The sequence below is a fragment of the Eptatretus burgeri genome, chromosome 12, assembly GCF_056783735.1.
Source record: "Eptatretus burgeri isolate ZD-2024b chromosome 12, Ebu_testis_v1, whole genome shotgun sequence".
Classification (NCBI taxonomy): Eukaryota; Metazoa; Chordata; class Myxini; order Myxiniformes; family Myxinidae; genus Eptatretus; species Eptatretus burgeri.
This window is the reverse complement of record NC_140972.1, coordinates 41,969,673-41,991,185: the sequence shown is the minus strand read 5'-3', so window position 1 is coordinate 41,991,185 and position 21,513 is coordinate 41,969,673. Positions and strand designations below refer to the sequence as shown.

Sequence of the window (21,513 nt, the reverse complement as noted above, 5' to 3'; positions counted from 1 at the left end):
TGTTTGTGAACCTGTCATACAATGATACTAAGATACAAGTTAAAAATTCAGATATTTGGACTTGTAGAAATCCAGGAAGCAAGTAGTTTGTCAATGCTGTTTTCACTTTTAGAGTACTAAATGCATAACTTGGCAGTCATTTTGACAACCAAAATGGCCACCTCATGTCAGCGAAGTTCCAATTCTGAAAACTTCAACTGGTACCCTCTTGATCCATATAAAGCATTTGATCTACATGATAATTTTAAATTTTGGCAACGGTGTCCCATTTGCCATGGATTTGCCCTCATTCATCAGGCACAAAGCTGCCGAGGCAGTTTCTCTTGCTGAGGTTCCAATCCTGGATGGGTTAAAAGGCAAGTGCATGTATGTCTAGTCTATCCTGTGCCAGCTCTAAAATTATATGAAAGCAGTACGATACATGCTTTGTGAATATTTTTGAATTGTTGATGCGATGTGTGCATACCATGGGAAGTAGAACATTTCATAAACCAGCTTTTTGATCATGGGATTGTTCAGTTTTTGAAGATGAGAAAGTTCAAGCAGCTCCCTTGTTCTAAAGTTCACAATGCGGCGATGATCGGAGTCTGAACAATTAAACTGCAGATGGTGAAACCATTCATACAAACTGTGGAAAACATCTCGATACTCGATACGTTTGCAGAAATCACAAACATCAAATTAAAACACCGTTTTTCATTATTTTATTTAGTCATTCAAAATGCCAGTAAATATTTCCCTTTACCATCAAGAAAAACTACCACAACAGCAACAGCAACATGAAGTTTAACAAGAATTGTATATAAATTTAAAATATTTCGTTTCTGTGCTTGAATTTGTGCAACTTTGGAGAAGAAAACGTTCTGTTACCAAAAGACGGTTGGAGGTCAGGAAAAGTGTATTTTGCTTATTGCAATAAGCTACAGGTCATCCTGTCCACACAAGGCTAGCAGAATGTTCTTGAAATCTCCTTTAGTTTTGTCCTGTAAGAAAACAAAGGGGTTTTTTTTTTTTTTAGGAATATATAACTTGGAAACAATGATGTGTAAGTTAGAATATTTGCAGCTTGCATGTTCCTCTTTATTAGAAACGTCTCGTGTAAATAATTGGTGCTGTTGTAATACGTGCTGTGAAAGGCGTGCTGTGATAATCATTTAAAGGTTAATGATCAAATATAACACAACAACACACCCAGCAACCACCATGCCTATGTTTATTATGTGGTATGATTGTGAGCTTTGCAGCTTGAAGCCAGCTCTCGTGTGGGGTGTGTGTGTGTGTGTGTGTGTGTGTGTGTGTGTGTGTGTGTGTGTGTGTGTGTGTGTGTGTGTGTGTGTGTGTGTGTGTGTGTGTGTGTGTGTGTGTGTTGCTTACCATTCAATTGCTTACAGGTTAAGGTTCCTTCTTTAGGTAAAGGAACGATGTTTTGAGGTTTACAATTTAAATAAAAATTGAATATAGGATGTTGTGAAATTAAAATCATTTACAGCAGTCCTTTAAATTATATTATATTTTAGAAATAAGCCGATAATGTACAATCCGATACTGTGTGTGTGTGGATGGGTGTCGTCTGCCTCCACCGGTCGTCATCTTCACACGTGGGATCCAATACTGAACGGAGCCTTCCCTGGTCTCAAAGCATCCATCTCCACCCCAGCAAGGAACCATGACTCATGGACAAAGCTGTCAACTAAACAGTCTCCAGCCATGTACTAAGCTACACTTTGCTGTGTGTCGTTTAATATAATGGACGATTACTTAAGGCTAAGGGTTTCATTGAAACACAGTTGTATTTTTAAAAACCATTCAAGTTGCTCCTTAGATGCCATTGAAATCAATGCCAACGGTTTTATTGCTTCATCCAGGTGTGAACAGAGCAAGGTGCAAGTGCTGTTCCTAAAACTTTTGGGAGATGGAAACTGGCCTTTGTCTGGCACAATGCCTGGACACAATTTATCCCACATATTAGTTGGGGCAGCATTTAACTTGATCAAATCGATGATGTGTTGAAAAGTCTCTCAAGACATCTAAATCTATTTAGTTATGAATATTTCACATCGTCGGTGCCAGAGGTAGTTTTCGCAATAACGTCCCAAATGGATTAAGAGCCTTCGAAAGTGGCGAAAGAACAAGAGTTTTCATTTGGGAAAGGCGACCCAAGCCATGCATAAAAAAATGTCTGCGTGATGTCATCTGGAAGTGTTCCAATGCTACTCAGGACAGTGAAAACTACAGCATTGTTGGGAAAGGTCAACCTTGATGGAGATGTTAAAAAAAAATTCTGAAGACCTTTCCGTGTAAACGATAACAGTTGTTATTTTTTTCAACTTTTAGGGGTTTTTTTTCAAACAAATAAGCATGATCACTTGAAATGGTTTAAAAACTCTATTACTCATATCGGATGATGAAACGTACTCAATGGTGCATTTACATGGGAGACACCAAAACGCCAACCAGGAGTGAACCATCATGCACCACAGAACATCTCTGGTGACCGTGCAGAGATGTTTGCTTCAATAGATGAGGCAGTTAAATGACCCACTTCGAAGTTGTCTCTGGAGCCTCAGTTCATGTGACCTCAAGATTGCAGTGGTGCGTTGAAAGGTGACCTTGGCGATCCATGTGGCACCAGAAACGATCGTTTGTTGACTGATGCATGCATAGAACATATCTGGAAGGTATTTGTCACTTTCTTCCCAAGCTGTTCTGACAATAGTACAATCACATCAACAAGTGGAAGCCCAGCTCATTAATGGAATGCCACATCACGTTGGGGTTTGTTTTCGAAGTGGGATTCAATAAACCCTGTGGAAGACATTCTGTAACTGTGTGGACCTCCACATGAGATACATCACCTGTACGGGCTCATAGGATTGATCCTGACCATATACTTGCCTTAGAGCTGTCTCGTCTGGGTTTGATTTATGGTCTTACTGTAAACGGAAATGCTGGTGCTTTGTATTAAAGAGTATGGCATCCTTTGGAAGGTATGTGAAGCTGGCTATCTTATCTGGCTATCTTCATCGATGGATAATACTACGAGTTCCTTTGCAGGAATCTTCAATGCAGGAGGTGGTGATTGGGTCCATTAAAGCCAGTGCACCGATTGACAACCTACGGTTGTAAGTCTTTGGTAGGACTCGGCTGGGGTTCAAGCCGCCCACCTCCCAAGACTCATAGTAGATGCTCTAACCATTACGTCACCAAGTTTGGTTAATGTTTAAGATCACATGTTACCTTTTGAAAAACGTAGGCCATTGTGTGCTGGGTACTATGATCAAATTGTAAATTCCTGCCTCGATTTGCATGGGGCACTGCATCAGCGTCATTGCTGAAAACCAGCAGCCAAGCGTTGCACACACAGCAATGAATGAAACACCATTTGCACCATGTGAACAGCATTCAATGTCATAACTTGCACATAAGAGTTCCCTGAAATTTCTGGATGAGATTTTCCTCAAAGTAGACTTTCATCTTTGGCGAGAGATGAGTGCAGGGTTCTGGAGTGTGTTCGGGTATCTGCAAAAGGCCCTTTATATATATATATATATATATATATATATATATATATATATATATATATATATATATATATATATATATATATATATATATGTGAAGCCTCTATTGTAGAGGTCGAGCTGGTTCATGCAATGAGGTTACAGAGAGCATACTTACATAATATCATAACGTGGTGAATGCTATGCTTCGCGTTACCATGACAAAGACCCACCGCTATGGATGAGTACAAAGAAACTTTGTATTTCTTCTTGTATTGAGTGCGGATTGCCAGGAGGTCCTTCTCACTCCGAGACACCAAGATGCGCAAGAGATTATCATCCTTTTTACCCTGGAAGAAAAGTGGGTGAAGAATAACGAAGAGAAGAAGACGTGAAAGAAAATAATGCATTTTCCTCGAATAATACACAGAGTATACAAGTAACAAGTTCATATTAATGTTGTTGGCTTTATGGTTAATGTAGCTAGCTTAAGATCTTAGGGTCTTGAGTTCAAGCCCTTGTTGTGCCACTGAATTAACACTTTGTAGGGTTAACTCAGCCTGTCATTCTGCTGAAGTTGGTGAAATTATTACCACCTTATTGGTAACAGGGGTACTGCATTTACCACTGGGCTGCATTTGAAATATTTTTTTTCAGAGGTCTAGGTTTTCTCAACGGTTCTTATATGTTTTTTGCATGCTGAATTCAGAAATGCATCTCATTTCACTCAATCAGGTCAAGTTTTTCTCAATTTTAAGGAAAAATTTCAGCTCAGCTATCTCAATTTTAAGGAAAAAAAAGAATCAAAATTTTTGTTTTTATAATTAGCATTTTTTTAAATTCAAAATCAGACTTACATTGACAGAAAGTGTAGAAACTATACATATAATGACACACAAGTACACTTAATGTGGAAGAAAGTGCCTTCTCAATTACTTTCATTTCAATTTCAGAAAAATATAGATAAATCGTTGTTTCTGGCAACAGCCAACTTCAGTTGCTCCAGCAGCCGCTGTTTTCCTTCATCTTTTTAATGTTGAATTTCACATTAACGGTACTTGTGCGTCATTTTATATCTAGTTTGTACATTTTCTGTCAATGTAAGTCTGATTTTGAATTTTAAAAATGCTAATTAAAAAAACAAAAATTTTGATTATTTTTTTTCCTTAAAATTGAGATAAACTTAAATAACTTGACCTTATTGAGCGAAATGAGATACATTTCTAAATTCAGCATGCAAAAAGCATATAAGTACCGTTGAGAAAATCTACACCTCTGAAATGATGCAGACCAGTACTAAATAGCAAAGCTGCTAATTAGTGGCACAGCTACACTTCCAGAAAATGATGCAGCCATAGGTTGCACTTGATAGTGATGACAACATGAAATAAGGGTCTCCCTACTTATGATGTATTTATAATAGCAGAATTCCCCTCCATGTTTATAAATTATACTTTTAATTTTCAACCCTCAACCCCCCCCCCCACTTGCCCCAACCCCTCCAACTCAATCAAACATTCTTTGTAAATAATATGTAGATGGATCCGAAATACGACTGCTTTCATCAGGAAATTATTTTACAATTAACGATTATGGGAGCCATTTGAAACGTTCCTCCATCCGAGATTTTCTCTCCACGTCCACTTTGGTAATGACTTCATCACAATATATTGAAATTGACAAAAGGGAAGGAAATCACATCGTAGTTTTTCACCACCCCCACTGCCATCAAGCACTCCACACGTGGTAATTTAATGATAAATGGAAGTCACGGCCCAGCCAGGTGAACAGATAATGAGGCAAGCACAAACATGCAGGCAGCTTGCTCAGGAATTGTCAGTACAATTATTTATTTGTTGTTTTTGCATTGATCTAATTGGTCCACATAGTGAACTTGGATATAAATCACATGATGCAGGATAAAGGTACGGTAAACTACATCAATGTAGTTTTAGATTATTTACAAGAAAGTTAGTAGTCACGGTACTTGTATCTGAATTACAAGGACACTAGGCCTTGACAAACACATATGGTAGATGGGATTTGAACCTGAGTTCCCTGCAGATAAGGGTTTGGATGGGAACACTGGATGGGAACAGGCCAACCCGTTCTCAAGCACTCCCTTTTTACAGGTTATTGATTGTTTACCCCTCTCTCCTTCACCTCTTTTTGTTTGTTCTTTGTCGGCTCCTTCGGTCGTTTTCTATTTCATCCCATTTGCTTCCTCTTCTTGCTGTGTTTCATTCAGCTTGGGTGCAGATTGCTCACCCCATGTGTCCTTCTCCCCTCCCATACATCTCACTCTCATTCTCACTTATACTCTGCTGTTAGTGTTTCCACCTTTTCATTTTGTTCTCGCTCTTCCGTGAGCCTCGATCATGTATCTAAAAAATTCAGATAGGAACACCAATAGGACTTTATTTAGAAGCAATTGCTGCAGTAAATTTGTGTGTATCATGCATGTGTATTAATATATTTTTTATAGACCACTCCACCCCAGAGAGGGAATATATATATATATATATATATATATATATATATATATATATATATATATATATATATATATATATATATTAAGAATTAAAATTTCTTTCCAGTATTGGCTTCAGTGCAATCCAACTGGGACATGGGGGCTGGAGCTCTGCTATGCTCATGCCTAATAGGTGAAGCCAAAGCAACTGCTCAGCCAGAAGAGCATTAAAAAAAGAAATATATATACTGTATATGCATATATAATGTCGAAACAGGTGGAGTGTGACAAGCACTCCCCTGATCTCCATTGGATTACACCAAAGCGTCACCTCCAATCCAGAGGCCTCGGCCCGACGACTCCGTCAAACAGACAAAGATTGCATGGTCAACATCAGTTAAACATCAAGCACAGCCGCCGAGTAGGATTTCAGGCTTGTATGCCTCTTTTGAAGGTCCCTTTTAATACAAAAAAGGTATAAAAAACACCCTGAGGGTGGGGGGGGGGGTGCCCATCTCAGCCCACCATCGGTGTGCAATTTAAAGTCGTGATATTTCCAAAAAGTGACATGTTTTCTGGGACACACTGTACATCTGAAAAAAAACAGATCCCTGCAACTACAGACCAAGCAGCCTTCTCCCAATCATCAGCAAAGTTATGGAATCCATCATCGCTTCAGACATTAAATCCTTCCTCTTCTCCAATGGCTTGATTTCCGATCATCAATTTGATTTTAGACCAGGTCACTCTACCCTGGATATTCTGCTTCAGCTCTCCCAACAATGGATAGAGATCTTCAATGCCAGACATGAAATCAGAGCCATATCCCGAGACATATCGCGAGATTTTGATATGGTCGGTCACCCAACCCTGCACACCAAACTCTCTTCCTATGGTATCCAGGGCCATGTCCACTCATGGCTCGCAGACTTCCTCTCCTGTTGCAGCCAACTTGTGGCCCTAAATGGAGTTCTTTCATCCCCTATTCCTGTCCAGGCTGGAATTCCTCAAGGCAGCGTTCTGGGCCCTGTCGTTTTTCTGGTTTTCATCAACGATCTCTCCGACTCTCTGGAAAATCCTCTTTATCTCTTTGCTGATGACTTCACACTCTGCCGTGCCATCTGTCATCTCTCAGATCAACAAGCAGCAACCTCTTCTCTCTGCAGATCTTGAGAAAATCACAAACCGCTCCAACACTTGGAACACATCTTCCAATCCTGAAAATTCTCACACTCTCACGATATCTCTCCGAAAGGACTGTTAGAAACCCCCACCCCCCATCATCTACTTTCTCAACAATCCTCTTGAAGAAGTCCTTTCATTCAAGCTTCTGTGTCTCACTATCTGCAATGATCTTTCCTGGGAAAGCCACATTTCCAACCTGGCCTCCAAAGACAGTCGCTGACTGGGCATCCTCCATCATGCAAAGTCCTTCCTTGGCACATCTAAGCTCGGACCACAAACAAAGCTTTTGTCCGCAGCCTGATTGAGTACTGCTCTCCCCTCTGGGCTGGTGCTCCTGCCTCTCACCTTTATCGGCTTCAGACTGTGGAAACCAAGGCATTTACTATCATTGGTATCTCCAGCAATGAGGCTGAGTCTTTGGGCCTCTCACTCTCTCACTGCAGGCAGGTCGGTTGTCTTTCTGTCTTCTCCCGTTTCCAATCCAGCCTTGCCCCCCTGCTCTTTTTGCGATATCCCCCTCCCACACCCCATATTTCCACCGGGTGCTCTTTTTAGATCCTCGTGGAGGATCTCTAAGTCTTTCTCACGTTGTTGTTCTTCATCTTCTTCTTGTGGTCTTTTTTGTTTCACAGCCTACAGTTTTCATCGAAACTTCCTGAAACTTGGCATATATAAGTAAAAATACCCCGCGCAGACAGTAACCATCTCCAATTTTGAAAATTCCTCCGAGAAAAAAGTTATGACATCAAAATATCTCCGCTAATGGAAATCGCCTAAAAAATTATCTCTGAAACTAAGCAAGCTTTTTGAATTCTGTTTGTGGGAATCGAACAGGGGATTAGCAGAGATTAATTAGCGCACATATGATACATCACTATGACGTCATATCAATTTTTATGACGTCATTCCTATTTTTTGACATTTTTTGTTTCACAACCCAGAGTTTTCATCGGATCTCCATGAAACTTGCCATGTATATGCAGAAAGCCCACGCGCAGGCAGTAACCATCTCCGATTTTGGAAATTCTTCCTAGAAAAAAAAAGTTGACGTCATAATATCGCCGCTAATGGAAATCGCCTATACCATTATCTCCGAAACTAGGCAAGCTGTTTGAATTTTGTTTGCGGGAATCAAGCCGGGCATTAGCACAGATAATTTATCGCAAACCTGATACATCACAATGACGTCATATTCGTTTTTATGACGTCATCATTAAGAGGACGAGGATCTTAGCTCATTTGAGCTTGTTTTATATACAATGTCAAGGCTCATAAAAGAGCTAACACACAGAACGTATAATAAGGAGAGCAAGGAGATAAGAGGAGTGGGAGAGGAAAGGAAAAAAACAGTGGGGAATCGACACGTGAGGAGATCTGTGGAAGGAAGAGGGATGGGGTGGGTTACACAGGGTAAACAAGATGGACACTACTGGGACTTTCAGGAAGACACCCCTGTTTAAACCTTCTTGTAAAACTACCAAAATAAAGAATCATTGCTCATCTTCACTCTTTCATTCCTCTATTTTCCCACGTTTGGAACAAACTCCCACACGATTCAATCCCACTCTTCCCTCCAAGTCTTCAAAACAGCTGTTCACTACCATCTCTTATCCTCCCCCATCCAAAACCACAATTTTTGCTACCCCCCGTTAATCCACCCCAAACCCACCTCCTTCAAATTCCCTGCTTTCTTTTCTGAAAGTCCCTGTCATGTAAGGACCTGAAAGACCCTGTAGTGTCCATCTTGTTTACCCTATGTACCCCACCCCATCCCTCTCCCTTCCACAGATCTACTCACGTGTCTACCCCTCACTGTTTTGTGCTTCCCTCTCCCACCCCTCTTGTCTCCTGCTCCCCTTGTTGTACATTCTGTGTGTTAGCTTTTATACGAGCCTCGACATTGGAAACCAAAAAAAAAGAAGCTCAAATGGTAAAAAAAAGTTGTGGCCCAAACAGTTGCACGCACTCGCACACACACACAGTCTCTCACACACACACACACACACACACACACACACACACACACACACACACACACACACACACACACACACACACACACACACACACACACACTTGAAAAACCACATCTCCCACCGCGTGGGGGATGGGCTAATGAGTGCCAAAATAAAATGAAACCTACTACTGCTACTACTCATTTAACTAACCATTTTCCTGTATTAAGGAGTTTTGGCGGACTGATGGCTCCTCTCCACTTTCTACAACCTCTACCATTCGCATCCTTCAAAGTGTTTTACAGTCCACCTCTTGGTCTTTTCTCCTCAACTTCCAAACTGGTGACTTTCTTGACAGATTAACTTCTCTTTCTCGTCACATGCCCAGACCTCCTAAGTCTTCTCTTTCTCAAGTCTTCCTCAGTATTAGCTATGAGCCTCTTTATTATGTCCACACTACTCTTTTTGTCCTTTGATGTTCCCGCACACATCTGTATCATCATCCTCCGCTCTGTTTATTCTTTTTTTCCTCTATTCTTCCCTATTATTCATCTTCCCATCTCTATTATTCATCCTTTATTCTTCCCAAGTCTTCTATCCTCATTCCCCATGTCCCACCATCATACATCAAAACTGGTCTAATACAGGCTACATATACAATACTTTGTCCTTTGCTTGGGATATTTTTGTGTTAAAATACCTCTCAACTCCCTCCACCAATTCCATGCTGCCCGAATCCGAATTCTCACAGAGAACTCCACTCCATCACCTCCTTATAACATATTTCCGAAGTTACAAAAACTCTTTACCTTTTCCAGCTTCACTTCAAAACCCATCCACCACCCCGTGTTCTCTGCATCTTGATTTCCACCCATGTACTTTTTATACCCCGCCAACCAACAAAGTTGGCGGGGGATATAGAAATGCGTTCCATCCGTCCGTCTGTCCGTCCGTCACATTTCGTTTCCGAAGCTTAACTACAAATCCCCTCAAGATATATTTATGAAATTGGGTACACATATCAAGCAAGTGGTGAACTCGTGCCTTTTGATATTTTATAATTGATAGGTCACATGGTTTGGCAGCCATGTTGGATTCAAGAAAAATATTATATAACGTTTTCTCTGGAATCACATAACCTAACGAAGCGAAAATTTGCAACTGTCATCTTCCATCATGTCTGCATACATAGTAAAAATTATGACGTCACAAGTCACATGGTTTGGTGGCCATCTTGGATAGAATAAAACACCTCATCCGATTAACACGAAACTTCACACACGTATTCCACTGGAGGATTGGAGGCAGAATGTAAATTTATGATGTCATAGGTCACATGGTTCGTCAGCCATCTTGGAATGAAAATCAATAAATTTTAAAAATCTTCTTCTCCAGAACGGCGAGACAGATTGAGGCAAAATTTCACACACACTTTCCCCAAGACATCCTTTCAGAAGTTTGTTAATTTCTAATTGATCGGTCACATGGTTTGTCGACCATATTGAATTTACCCTAAAACCTTCAAACATCTTCTTCTCCAGAACGGCTGGTCAGATCAAGGGGAAACTTCACATACATATTGCACACGCTTAGGGAATACAAGTTTGTTAATCCTCATTTACTATGGCGGGGGATATCGAAGACTTTATCTTCAACGGATGCTCGTTACATCTGAAACTGCCAGCCACTGTAACCAAACAACCCTTAACTCCTCTACACTTTGGATGATACCGCCTTTTGCAAGACACACACTGGATATAATTTGATCCTACTCATTTACCACAAGTTACACAGGGCCATTATCTACTTTCCTTCCTTTCTCATTCTTCACTACGAAAGATCAGTTTTGTCTTAGCTAGATTCAATCACAATCTCTTGCACTCCGTTGCTTCCTTACAAACGTGAAAGATCTTCTTTGCTTCAAGTTCTGTTTTTGCGATCAAGACTTTGTGAGGGGGGGGGGGATGGAAGGTTTGGGATGGGGTGTCCTCTCCCCCCCTCCCCCCACCGGGTCAGGAAATTTTGTAATTTTAACCTTAACATTGTATATTTTAAGACTCTCTTTAACAGAAAATTAAATAATCACGTTTTCCTGATGAACTTGCACCCAAAGGCCGACAGAAACCATGTCACAACATCAAAATCTATCAGAAACTCTGATGAGACATATTTTGTGAAAGCGGTATTTTTCGCTCTTGTTTGGCAATGCAATCGGTGGTCTGTTCAAGGATACAAAGAGTGGTAGGCTACTGCCAAAAGCAGTACAGTTGGCAACAATGGATGAGGTAATCTGCATCTAATAATTCCCATGGAAATGCCCCCATACCCGAGCTTACCTGACCTGAAATCCTCCCCCTCACCACTTTCATAAGTTCTTTAGATCCAGTACAAAATGCAAGGTGTAAACACTGATCCCTGGTTGAAACCAACTTTCAGTTCGAATGACTCTGTACATCCTCAACGAGCTCATACTTATGTTCTTGGCCTCTTATACATTGACATAACAATCCTCAGCAAATCCTCTGTTATTCCATCTCCAAAGGCCCATTCCATAACTACCCTTGGTACTCTATCGTACCCTCGGTACCCATCAAGATCTATAAACACATGGTATAACATATTCTTCTTTGCTAAGTACCTCATTTGAATCTGCCTCACTGTAAAGATTGCATCTATCATCGACACTACACTCATCAAGCTAAATTTGTTCTCATCTATATTGACAACTCCTCTCAATCTGTTCTCAATAACCTCAAGTATCTTCATTGCTTGCTCTGACAGCTTCACTCTCACAGCATGATGAAAGAAGTAGTGGATCACCTTTCATCTTAAACAAAGGTATAAAATTATATTGTCCAACCAATTGTCTGTGATATTGCCATTCCAATATTCCTACACAACTTTTAGTCATTTACTTTACTCCCAACTCTCCTGCTACCTCCACCATCTCAACCACACCACCAATTGGTCGTACTGCTTTACCCTTCTTTAATTGCTTAATAATTGACCTCACCTCTTCCTCATATATTTCCTCCTCTGTGCCTTCTACTTTCCTGCACTCAACCTCTTTATTACATTCATTCTCATTCAACAACCTTTCCATTATTTTTCAACTTCTTCTTTTCTAACTACAAACTTTTCATCGTTCTTCTTCAAACAATCGATTCCTAGAACAACTTTTCTATCCATCATCTGTCTCTCCATCCTGAATATCTTGTTTCTTCCCTCTGCAGTCTTCAAGCTCTCCCCCCCCCCACTCTTCATATTCTATAGTTTTTGCTTTAGCTACTTCTTTATTACCTTTCTTCTTTAAACTTTATTACCTTTCTCGATCCATTTGTTCCTTCCTCTTCCTCCACTTCTTGTATGCATTCTTCTTCTTTGCTATTGCTTCCTGAATAGTAATGTTTCACCAACATGTTGCCCTCTCCTTTTCTACATTTCCTGGAGTGATCCCACATGTCTCCTGAGCTAACTTCTTCCATGCATCCCTCATTTGCCCCCAAAAAACATCTACCTCAGTTGCATTCACTCATTAATTTTCATTGATCAACTCTTGAAATCTCTCACTAATCTCTCAGAAACATCTCCTTTTTGCACCACATCCTCTAATTTTTCACAAAAATGTATTATCTCTCCTCCTCCTCCTCTCCGAAATTTACTTGTGGTGCAGAAGCTGACGATACATTCATCAACTTTTGTCCTACCATCAGCTTCAATTTCATGATTCTTGTGCTGTGTCTCAACACTTCCAAAACTTTTTCTATGGACTTTGCTACAACTAGCACACCAACACCCCCTTCATCCTCTTCATCTCCTGAACAAAATAACTTGTACTGTTCCTATCCTTATCCTTGCCGCTTGCCAATTGCCCTTGCCTCTTGACCTCTCCATCTCGTCTCCTGCACACAAGATACAGTATTTATACCTCTCTCCTTATTAACATATCCATCACTTCCTGACTTCTCCCACTCATTGTTTACACTTCAGCTGTACCAACTCTCAACACTACCTCCACTACTTTATCTTGCCTTTGCACCAGGGGCACATGAACGGCATCCGGCTGTTTGCCATCATAGTGATTGCCATGGCAATCAAGTCAATTTCCCCTGGTTTGTCCACCTTTGTGTTTGACGTCAGCAGGTGAACCTGGCTGTACCCCGCCCATTCATTCCTTCCATCATAAAAAAATAAAGATTGAAGCCAATGTTTTATGCCCGGATGCCCTTTCTGATGCCAACCACTTATTTCAGGGTGGAACCTTAGCCTTTAGCTAAGATGGTTAACCACAAGGAAGATGCATGCCATTCACAGTAAATTGTACTCGATGCAAAGTGGTGTGAAAAATATACTTTCCTTCAATCAAAGTTCTTGTTTTCTTGAGAAACTGTAATGAATGGGGTGTTTGCATTTGGATTACAAGAAAGACAAAGAAACAGCAAAGAAACAAAGGTACTTTAAGTTAGCATGGAAACTCTGGAGTCTGGATGCTCAGATTGCCAGAACAAGCAACACTTTTTGGCACTCACGGCAGGTTCGGAGCCATTTTGTGTGAATTCAACGATGGTTCTCAAAGAAAACTTCCATGCCACTTGGACATGTCACTTGGCATTATATTTAGCTGCACGAATATCCTCAAGATGATGCATGCCTATCATAGTGATTTTTTTAAATCTAAAAGATAAACATTTATGATGACATTCTCACCAGAGACCATAAAAAACCACAAGACATTTTTACAAAGTGACTGTTATGATACAAAGTAGAAATGCCGCTGCAATGCCACTGGTACGAAGACTGATCATCAAACCGGGTAAGATATATACAAGGATTTCAGGAATAATTTTTGGCAACGGTAAGTGGTTGGAGGTTATAATGCGACCAATCAATTTGGTCGCAGTGAGTTAAGATTAAATGTTTTATATTTTATTTTTTTTTTGGTCTATAGTTTTCAAATCCAATACCTCGATCGCTTGATGGAGCCTTTCTGCAAAAAAACCTGGAGTGTTTTGAATCGCTTTTACTGTGGAGACACGGGACCATCATAAGAAAACACAAATGTTTTGTTATATAACTCAACATTATATATCAAATCATTCACAACGAATTCGAGCACATTGTTAGGCATACTTATGGGCAGCATTTCTGATCATCATCCGATTGTTTATTGTTGGGCTGAGATTCAAACCCAGGAGAGACAGCTTAGAAATGAGTGTGCACACCCTTGGGCTATCCAGTTTCTCTCTCTCTCTCTCTCTCTCTCTCTCTCTCTCTCTCTCTCTCTCTCTCTCTCTCTCTCTCTCTGTCTCTCTCTCTCTCTCTCTCTCTCTCTCTCTCTCTCTCTCTCTCTCTCTCTGTCTCTGTCTCTGTCTCTCTCTCTCTCTCTCTGTCTCTGTCTCTGTCTCTCTCTCTGTCTCTCTCTCTCTGTCTCTCTCTCTCTCTCTCTCTCTCTCTCTCTCTCTCTCTCTCTCTCTCTCTCTCTCTCTCTGTCTCTGTCTCTGTCTCTGTCTGTCTCTCTCTCTCTCTCTCTCTCTCTCTCTCTCTCTCTCTCTCTCTCTCTCTCTCTCTCTCTCTCTCTCTCTCTCTCTCTCTCTCTCTCTCTCTCTCTCTCTCTCTCTCTCTCTCTCCTTTACACTTCAGGTGCATTGAAGAAATAAGAAAAATAATGTTTTCTCACATCAAAAAGTCATTTTTCTGATTGAAATGTGCCAGGACGCAAAAAATAATTTTCAGACTATTAATGAGACAATTGTGGAGGCGTGTTGAACACTCCATGGACCGTCGATTTTTTTTTTTTTTTTGTATGTCATTAACATTTAAATTCACGTTGAATCAAATCACAGTACAACATGTAAAATTTGCATTGAGGGGAGTGAAATGAAATGCCACCAATTATGTGGTTTAGTGTTGAGCATTCAGTGGTTAACTACAGTCATAATTTTCCTCCAATTACAAGGACCATTATAATAAAACCCAGGCTTACCTAGGCCCACGTAGGCTTGGCACACTTCACCCTTTGTGTCCTGCTTCAAGCTGTGCACGAGTCCCTTTGAGTAGAGTGTCGTGTACTTCTCAAACACTGAGTGCAGGAAAGGATGCAAAAGAGCAAGGTGATCACACTTATTGCACTTTCACTCGATTCTCTCCTATCTCATCGGGAGAATCATGTCTCGCCGATGAATATTGTAACAGCAAAACAATTGCTCGGCAGTAACTGCTTGCAAAAACCCACCTTGTCACTGCGATATACGTTGTTTTGGTGATAATCATTGACAATGACCTGACAAGACGTCTGTCATTACCTCTTTCAAGATGACGGTTGCTTCGTCCTGCCAGAATGGCAATAAATTTGTCCACATCTGCATCTTTTCTCTTTACACCGTCGTTATATATGATCTGGAAATTGCAGGAAACAATCTCAGCTTTGTCATCAACAGGGCAGTTCCATAAATTTGTCAACCAGGAAGTCAATATTTCAAAATGAAATTATCAGCACAAATTATATCTCATTTTGAAGGGAATTGTACAAGCTGTTCAAAAATTGTAAATTTCAATGCACTTTTTTTTGAAAAAATCTGCACACTTCACAGAAATTTTTAATTGAACTTATGAAGTCAGAAAATTCATTTTTTCTGTGTACGTCCGAACACGTGGTATTTTAAAAAAAATTATTCCAAGGTCATTAAGGTGTTGACACTATTTTTTCATTGTTACTTGTTTTCTACTAAACACTTGTCATATCATGGCCAAATAAAAGTTTCATATTCTCAATCTTTGTGTCTGTGGTATCTTAATAACGTGTCCAAAATGTACGTCCGAAATTATGGAACTGCCCAACATTCTAATTGCAAAAAGTTATTTGATCAACGACCTTTACAATCACAATTGGAAATCCATGTCATACACAGTAAATTGTATTCCACGTGAATTTTGTCTGTACAAGCAAGTGCATTGATCAAACGAGAAGCTCATCTTGGTACAAGCATCTGTGTTTGCATTTTAACATTTTCATGGAAGCTTAGTTTATCCTAATAAAAGCAAATTCTTCCCATGATCATCATGAACATTGCATTCATATTGAATGTTTCATGAATAACGGAAAACCGAAGGCTCGCCACAGAGCTAATAGGACAAATCCCTAAATCGTGTGCCATACCTGCTGAATTACACGTCAACACGAAATTAAATAAATCCTGGGAGCACAATTAGAAAAAAAAAACCAACTGCGTTTTACACATAGATTGAGGGTGAAGGTGAAGTGTTTGGAATATAACCAATAAAAGAAGAATGGATGAGGATGAAAGCGAAAAGGAAGCTGGACATTGGAGTGCAGGACAACAGGCTGCAGAAATCGGAAAGGTGTTTGTGAACACATGGGTGCAAGGAGAAGGTGGAGAAGGGAGAGGTATGGGACACAGTGGCTGAAAAATTATGGCCGTAAAAGTCTGCAATTTTGCAGGCCATCGCACATGAATAACTTTGTAACGCGGTGGGTCGCTAATCGACCGTGAACGCCAATAACTCAACCACGTGACGGAGGGTCCTCCATTCAATTCCGTTTACCTAAAGGTCATGTGGGTTAATTACAGGGGGGCATGCGCTCGGTTCGCCTTGTTCAAACTGGATCACCTTACCAGATCAGATGCAGCCGAGCATAACAGCCAAGGATGTACCGGCTGGAAAAACAGATCGTTGGGTGATAACGTCTCGGCTAAGCAAGAATAGGAACCATGCTGGACCAATGAAGAAAAAGATGAAAACGAGCTGGGAACATTTCTATACAAGCATTTATTTACAATCAAGTGAAGAACGGTATGTGGCACAGTGAATGGGGTTTATTTGTATGTAGAGCAGAAGATAGCAAGGAATTTGTGGGGTGTGGAAAAAGGCTCGCAATTTACAAAAGCAGACACAGAGCAGACTTATCCCGTTATCACTTCTACAACCTTAACTTTAGCTACGAAAGGGTGAATAAGGTTGTGGCATAATCGGATGAGGACAGATCCTTCCTCGACATGAACCGCAAGTCGGTTGCGCGCCGTCTCTCTGTCGGTGAACGGGAGAGTTTTTGAGATAGTTGATGACCATCAAACAGGCAAGGGTGTGGTTAATCTGATGGACAGGTTGAACGAGTGTGGAGTTATCAGCCCTCGCTTTGACGTTCAACTCAAAGACTTGGAGAAGTGACAGAGAAACTTCCTGCCTTCTGGACAGTTTGGGATACAGAGGAGAGTTTTGGTTGCCGGGACGAGCGCTGAAGGGAGCTCTGGACTCTATCATCACATCTCGACGCTGGCCTGGTTCGCCCGTGTCAGCCGATCCACACGAGGTGGACAAGTCCATGTCCTTCTGGGTATCTGTGTGTGTGTGTGTGTGTCTGTTGCTGGGCCCGTCTGGAAGTAGGAATTGTTGAAGTGCTCTTTGCTGTGCATATTTGCATCTCTTCAGTCGGATAACTGCTTCTTGCGTGCTCTCCCGTTTCCCCCATTATAAATAAATACAGTACATTTGTTAAATGTATCAGCTTGTTCTGTGTTTCTTCCATTGGCTTAGCATGGCGCGTGTTGGTGAATTATAAAGGCTGTTGCTGCTGTAAATGTGCATTTGGACCGACGGGACTTCGGCAACCATCTGCTCGGGTTGCGCACGGGTCGGGCACGCTAATGGCTCGACTCGTATGGGTGCCGTTGAGGGTGTGAATACTCGGTAGCTTGCCACGTGGATCTCTAGGTATTTTGAAGATTGGCAGATAACCCTGTACCACGTGGTGGAATTAGTGACGATTCACGGTCCGGAAAGGGACCTGTACACTCGGAGTTTTCTGCAAGGTACGATCTAGATTCCGGGTGTTTGGTAGATTCGACCCTACTGCTCCACCTCGCGGTCGTGCTCGCAGCCGATACCCGGTCCGCAACAATATATATGTACAAAACACCCTATCTACTTCACACTCCAACATAACTTGACCCGATGCCTGAAATGTTTCTGCTCATGTCTTTACATCAATTCATTCATCACAACACACAAAATATTCAACAAATTCTTTCATTCATAATAGTTCATAATTAATTCACAAAACAACCACATGAGCATGAAGGATTTCACAATGGAAACATAAGATTAGATATCATAGATTAGATATCATATAGATAGATAGATTACAGAATAGAGATTACAGGATGCAAGTGGTAATTTTGGAGCATGTCACACAGGAGAAGGATCTGGGGATGGTAGTAGATATGGGAGGTAAGTAGGCAGAACAGTGACAGGCAGCTATAGGTAAAGAAAATTGGGTTTTAGGTTGTATTCAGAGGGGGATAATTTATAAATCAAAAGAGGTGGTGTTAACATTGTACAATAATTTAGTGAGGGCCACATCTAGAATATTGTGTGCAGTTTTGGTTACTACAACTCAAGAAGGACATAGATGCCAAAGAGAGGGCTCAGCACAGGGCTACGAGATTGATTCCGGGCCTAGCTCGATTCAGCTATGAGGAGCGGCTGAAGGAGACGGGGCTTTATTCACTAGAAAGGAGGCGGTTACAAGGAGATATGATAGAGATGTTTAAGATAATTAAAGGTATAGATAAAATAAGTACAGATTAATTATTCAACAGAATAGACAGTGATAGGACCAGGGGCCATAGACTGAGAGAAAGGAAGAGGAGACTTAAGCCTGTATCTCACTGGGCTGCGACAGCTCGCGACTAGTTGGAGACACAAAATTGCGATTTTACAGCGATAATTTTCACTTGGAATCACACTGAATTTATACTAAAACACATTTGTGTATGTCTCACGAATATCGTATGAATGTCCCACGAACTCCCAGCGAAATTTGGGATGAACTTCGCCTGGAGTTCGCATACATGTCACACGGCATTCGCGCGATGTTCAGGTGACAAAACTGAGAATTCTTTGGCACATGCAACTGTCGCGCGACGGTCACATGACGGTCGTGCGACCATCGCGCAAATGTCGTGCAACAGTCGCATGACAACTGTGCGTGACAATTGAGAAATCAGGACCATATATGTATGTATATATATATATATATATATATATATATATATATATATATATATATATATATATATATATATATATATATATATATATATATGTGGCCTCTCCCTTCCAGCAATCATATTGTCAGTTGAGAAACGAGTAAGAGAGTACCTGACTGAGTACTACAATGGTGTGGGAGCCGTGCCCTAGCAGAACAGGATGGTGGGATTACAGGAGAATGCTGACCAAGCCTGATTGTTCAAAGTGTTCTGTTACTTGTCAACGTTGCACCCACAAACATTGTGTGTGACCCAATTGTTCATCTGCCTTGATAGGGGCTTGTGGGTGTGACAATATTTTGTGCGTGACCTAATTTATGTAAAAATATGTGACGTGATTTAGGAATGATGGGAAGGTGAAAAGTTTGCATTGAAGGCCATTACTCAGAACAGGAGAGAAAGAGGACAGACAATGCTGGTTTTACAATATGGACTATGAGGTTTTTTTGTCATATCTGTATTGAACTATTGTGAATGTATCTACATTACATAGCATGTCACATTTGTCGCACCTTCTGACTCACGGAAACTAAATTGAGAAGGGTTCGAGACTGGTTCGAGACAACCGCGCCGACTCTGTGACTATTTTGAGAGAAAATTTGTTGCACGAATTTTTTGAACATGTTCAAAATTCCAGCGACACCAGAGCGACGTCCTGCGACTCACGCGAGGAAGTTGAGAACCACCGCGGACGTTTCCAGACATTTTGGAGAATCCCGTTCGCATTTTGTCGTGAGCTGTCGCAGCCCAGTGAGATACAGGCTTTAAGACGGTAGCAAGGTAGGGGACTTTTATTTAAAGAGTAATTAATGCATGGAATGGTCTCCCTGGAAAGGTAGTGACAGCAGAAAAAGTAGACAAGTTTAAATTGGAATTAGATAGGTACCTGGAAGTTATGGAGATACAGGGGTTTAGGGATGTTGACAGGGCTTTTCGGAAGTTTGAGCATTGATTGGTGATTGTGTGCATGTGTACGGAGTGTTGGTGGTGGGGGTCTTGTCAAGGGGTATTGCGTGGTTGATGTATGTTTTTAACCAAGCCCACGCCCCCTACCCTGAGGGGAAGAAGAAAAACAAAAATAAAATAAAAAACTCCATAAAGTACAGAAACTTTAAAAAAATAAAAATAATAATAATGAATTTTTGGGGTTTTTTTGCATTTTCTTCCTTGAATCTTGTGTCGATAAATTAGTATGGTGTTCGTGCAGACATGATGGGCTGAATGTCCTCCACCTGTTTTAGATTTCCTTGTAGCTATTTATATTATGGGCTGCATTTCTGATTATCAACCCATTTTATGGTCATATTTTACGTGCATATATATATATATATATATATATATATATATATATATATATATATATATATATATATATATATATATATATATATATATATATATCCATCCATCCATCCTGGATGGATATACATACCCTTAAGCCTGGTGTTGGCGCAGTGGTTAGGGCAGCGGCTTGGGATCCAAAAGGTCCTGAGTTCAAGCCCCGTTGGGCCACTGAATTAATACACCAGGGGGTTGACTCAGCCTATCATCCTTCCGAGGTCGGCGAAATGAGTACCAGTGTACTGGGCCGGAGTATGCCCCGGTTAGAATAGGTGTACCATATCCCTGTGTCGTAAGAGGCGACCAGGGTTGCGTCAGGAAGGGCATCCGGCGTAAAACATGTGCCAAATCACGATGCGGATCATACCGATGATCCGCTGTGGCGACCCCTAATGGGAGCAGCCGAAAGAAGAAGAAGAAGAAATATATATATATATATATATATATATATATATATATATATATATAGGCTCCTCCCACCATACTCTTCGAGACAGGAGTGCATTCTTAACTTCCTCTTCCTATGTGAGGAAGACGACGAGCGCCGCGTCTTTGTTAAATGGCGGCGGCTCGCTCGCAGCAAGATGCTACTTTCGAAGCACTAACTCGTAAGCATGCTTTAGTTTGTGTCCCCCCTGACGGGGTTCTTACTGAAGAGATTGTTCTGGCGGTTGGAGACGTTATCCGCATTGAGCATGCACGTGCTGCATCATGTATGAATCAGAAGGTCGTGGTATTCATTTCCGATGTACATTTTTGTTCACGACGTCGTGAGTTCCGGGTTAACCACACAGAGTGGTCACTTTGTTATGGCCTCCCCGATTGGATGTCCCGGCAATTAAAATAATTGTCTCATGTGCCTCCTTTCGTGTCGAAAGCGGGGCTCGTAAAGAGTTTTTCACACATCTGGCTAATTACTTCCATACTTTAGTCTTTGATCACTGTATTTGTATCGGAAGAGATTTCAATTGCACGTTTGAACCTAATTTAGA

General features: G+C 40.9%; 1 protein-coding gene across 3 annotated transcripts in view; it reads right to left on the bottom strand.

Moving 5' to 3' along the window:
- Nucleotides 1-681: 681 nt before the first annotated feature.
- Nucleotides 682-21,513, bottom strand: part of LOC147015499 (annexin A2-like) — a 103,909-nt gene continuing 83,077 nt past the window's right edge. For all 3 annotated transcript variants that reach the window (XM_085850283.1, XM_085850284.1, XM_085850282.1), the window contains exons 10-14: nt 15,416-15,509; nt 15,097-15,192; nt 14,078-14,136; nt 3,734-3,850; nt 682-983 (exon numbers count right to left, since the gene is read on the bottom strand). In XM_085850283.1, coding sequence (XP_085706409.1) covers nt 921-983; nt 3,734-3,850; nt 14,078-14,136; nt 15,097-15,192; nt 15,416-15,509 — 429 coding nt within the window. In that variant the 3' untranslated portion in view covers nt 682-920. The remainder of the gene's footprint in view (nt 984-3,733; nt 3,851-14,077; nt 14,137-15,096; nt 15,193-15,415; nt 15,510-21,513) is intronic.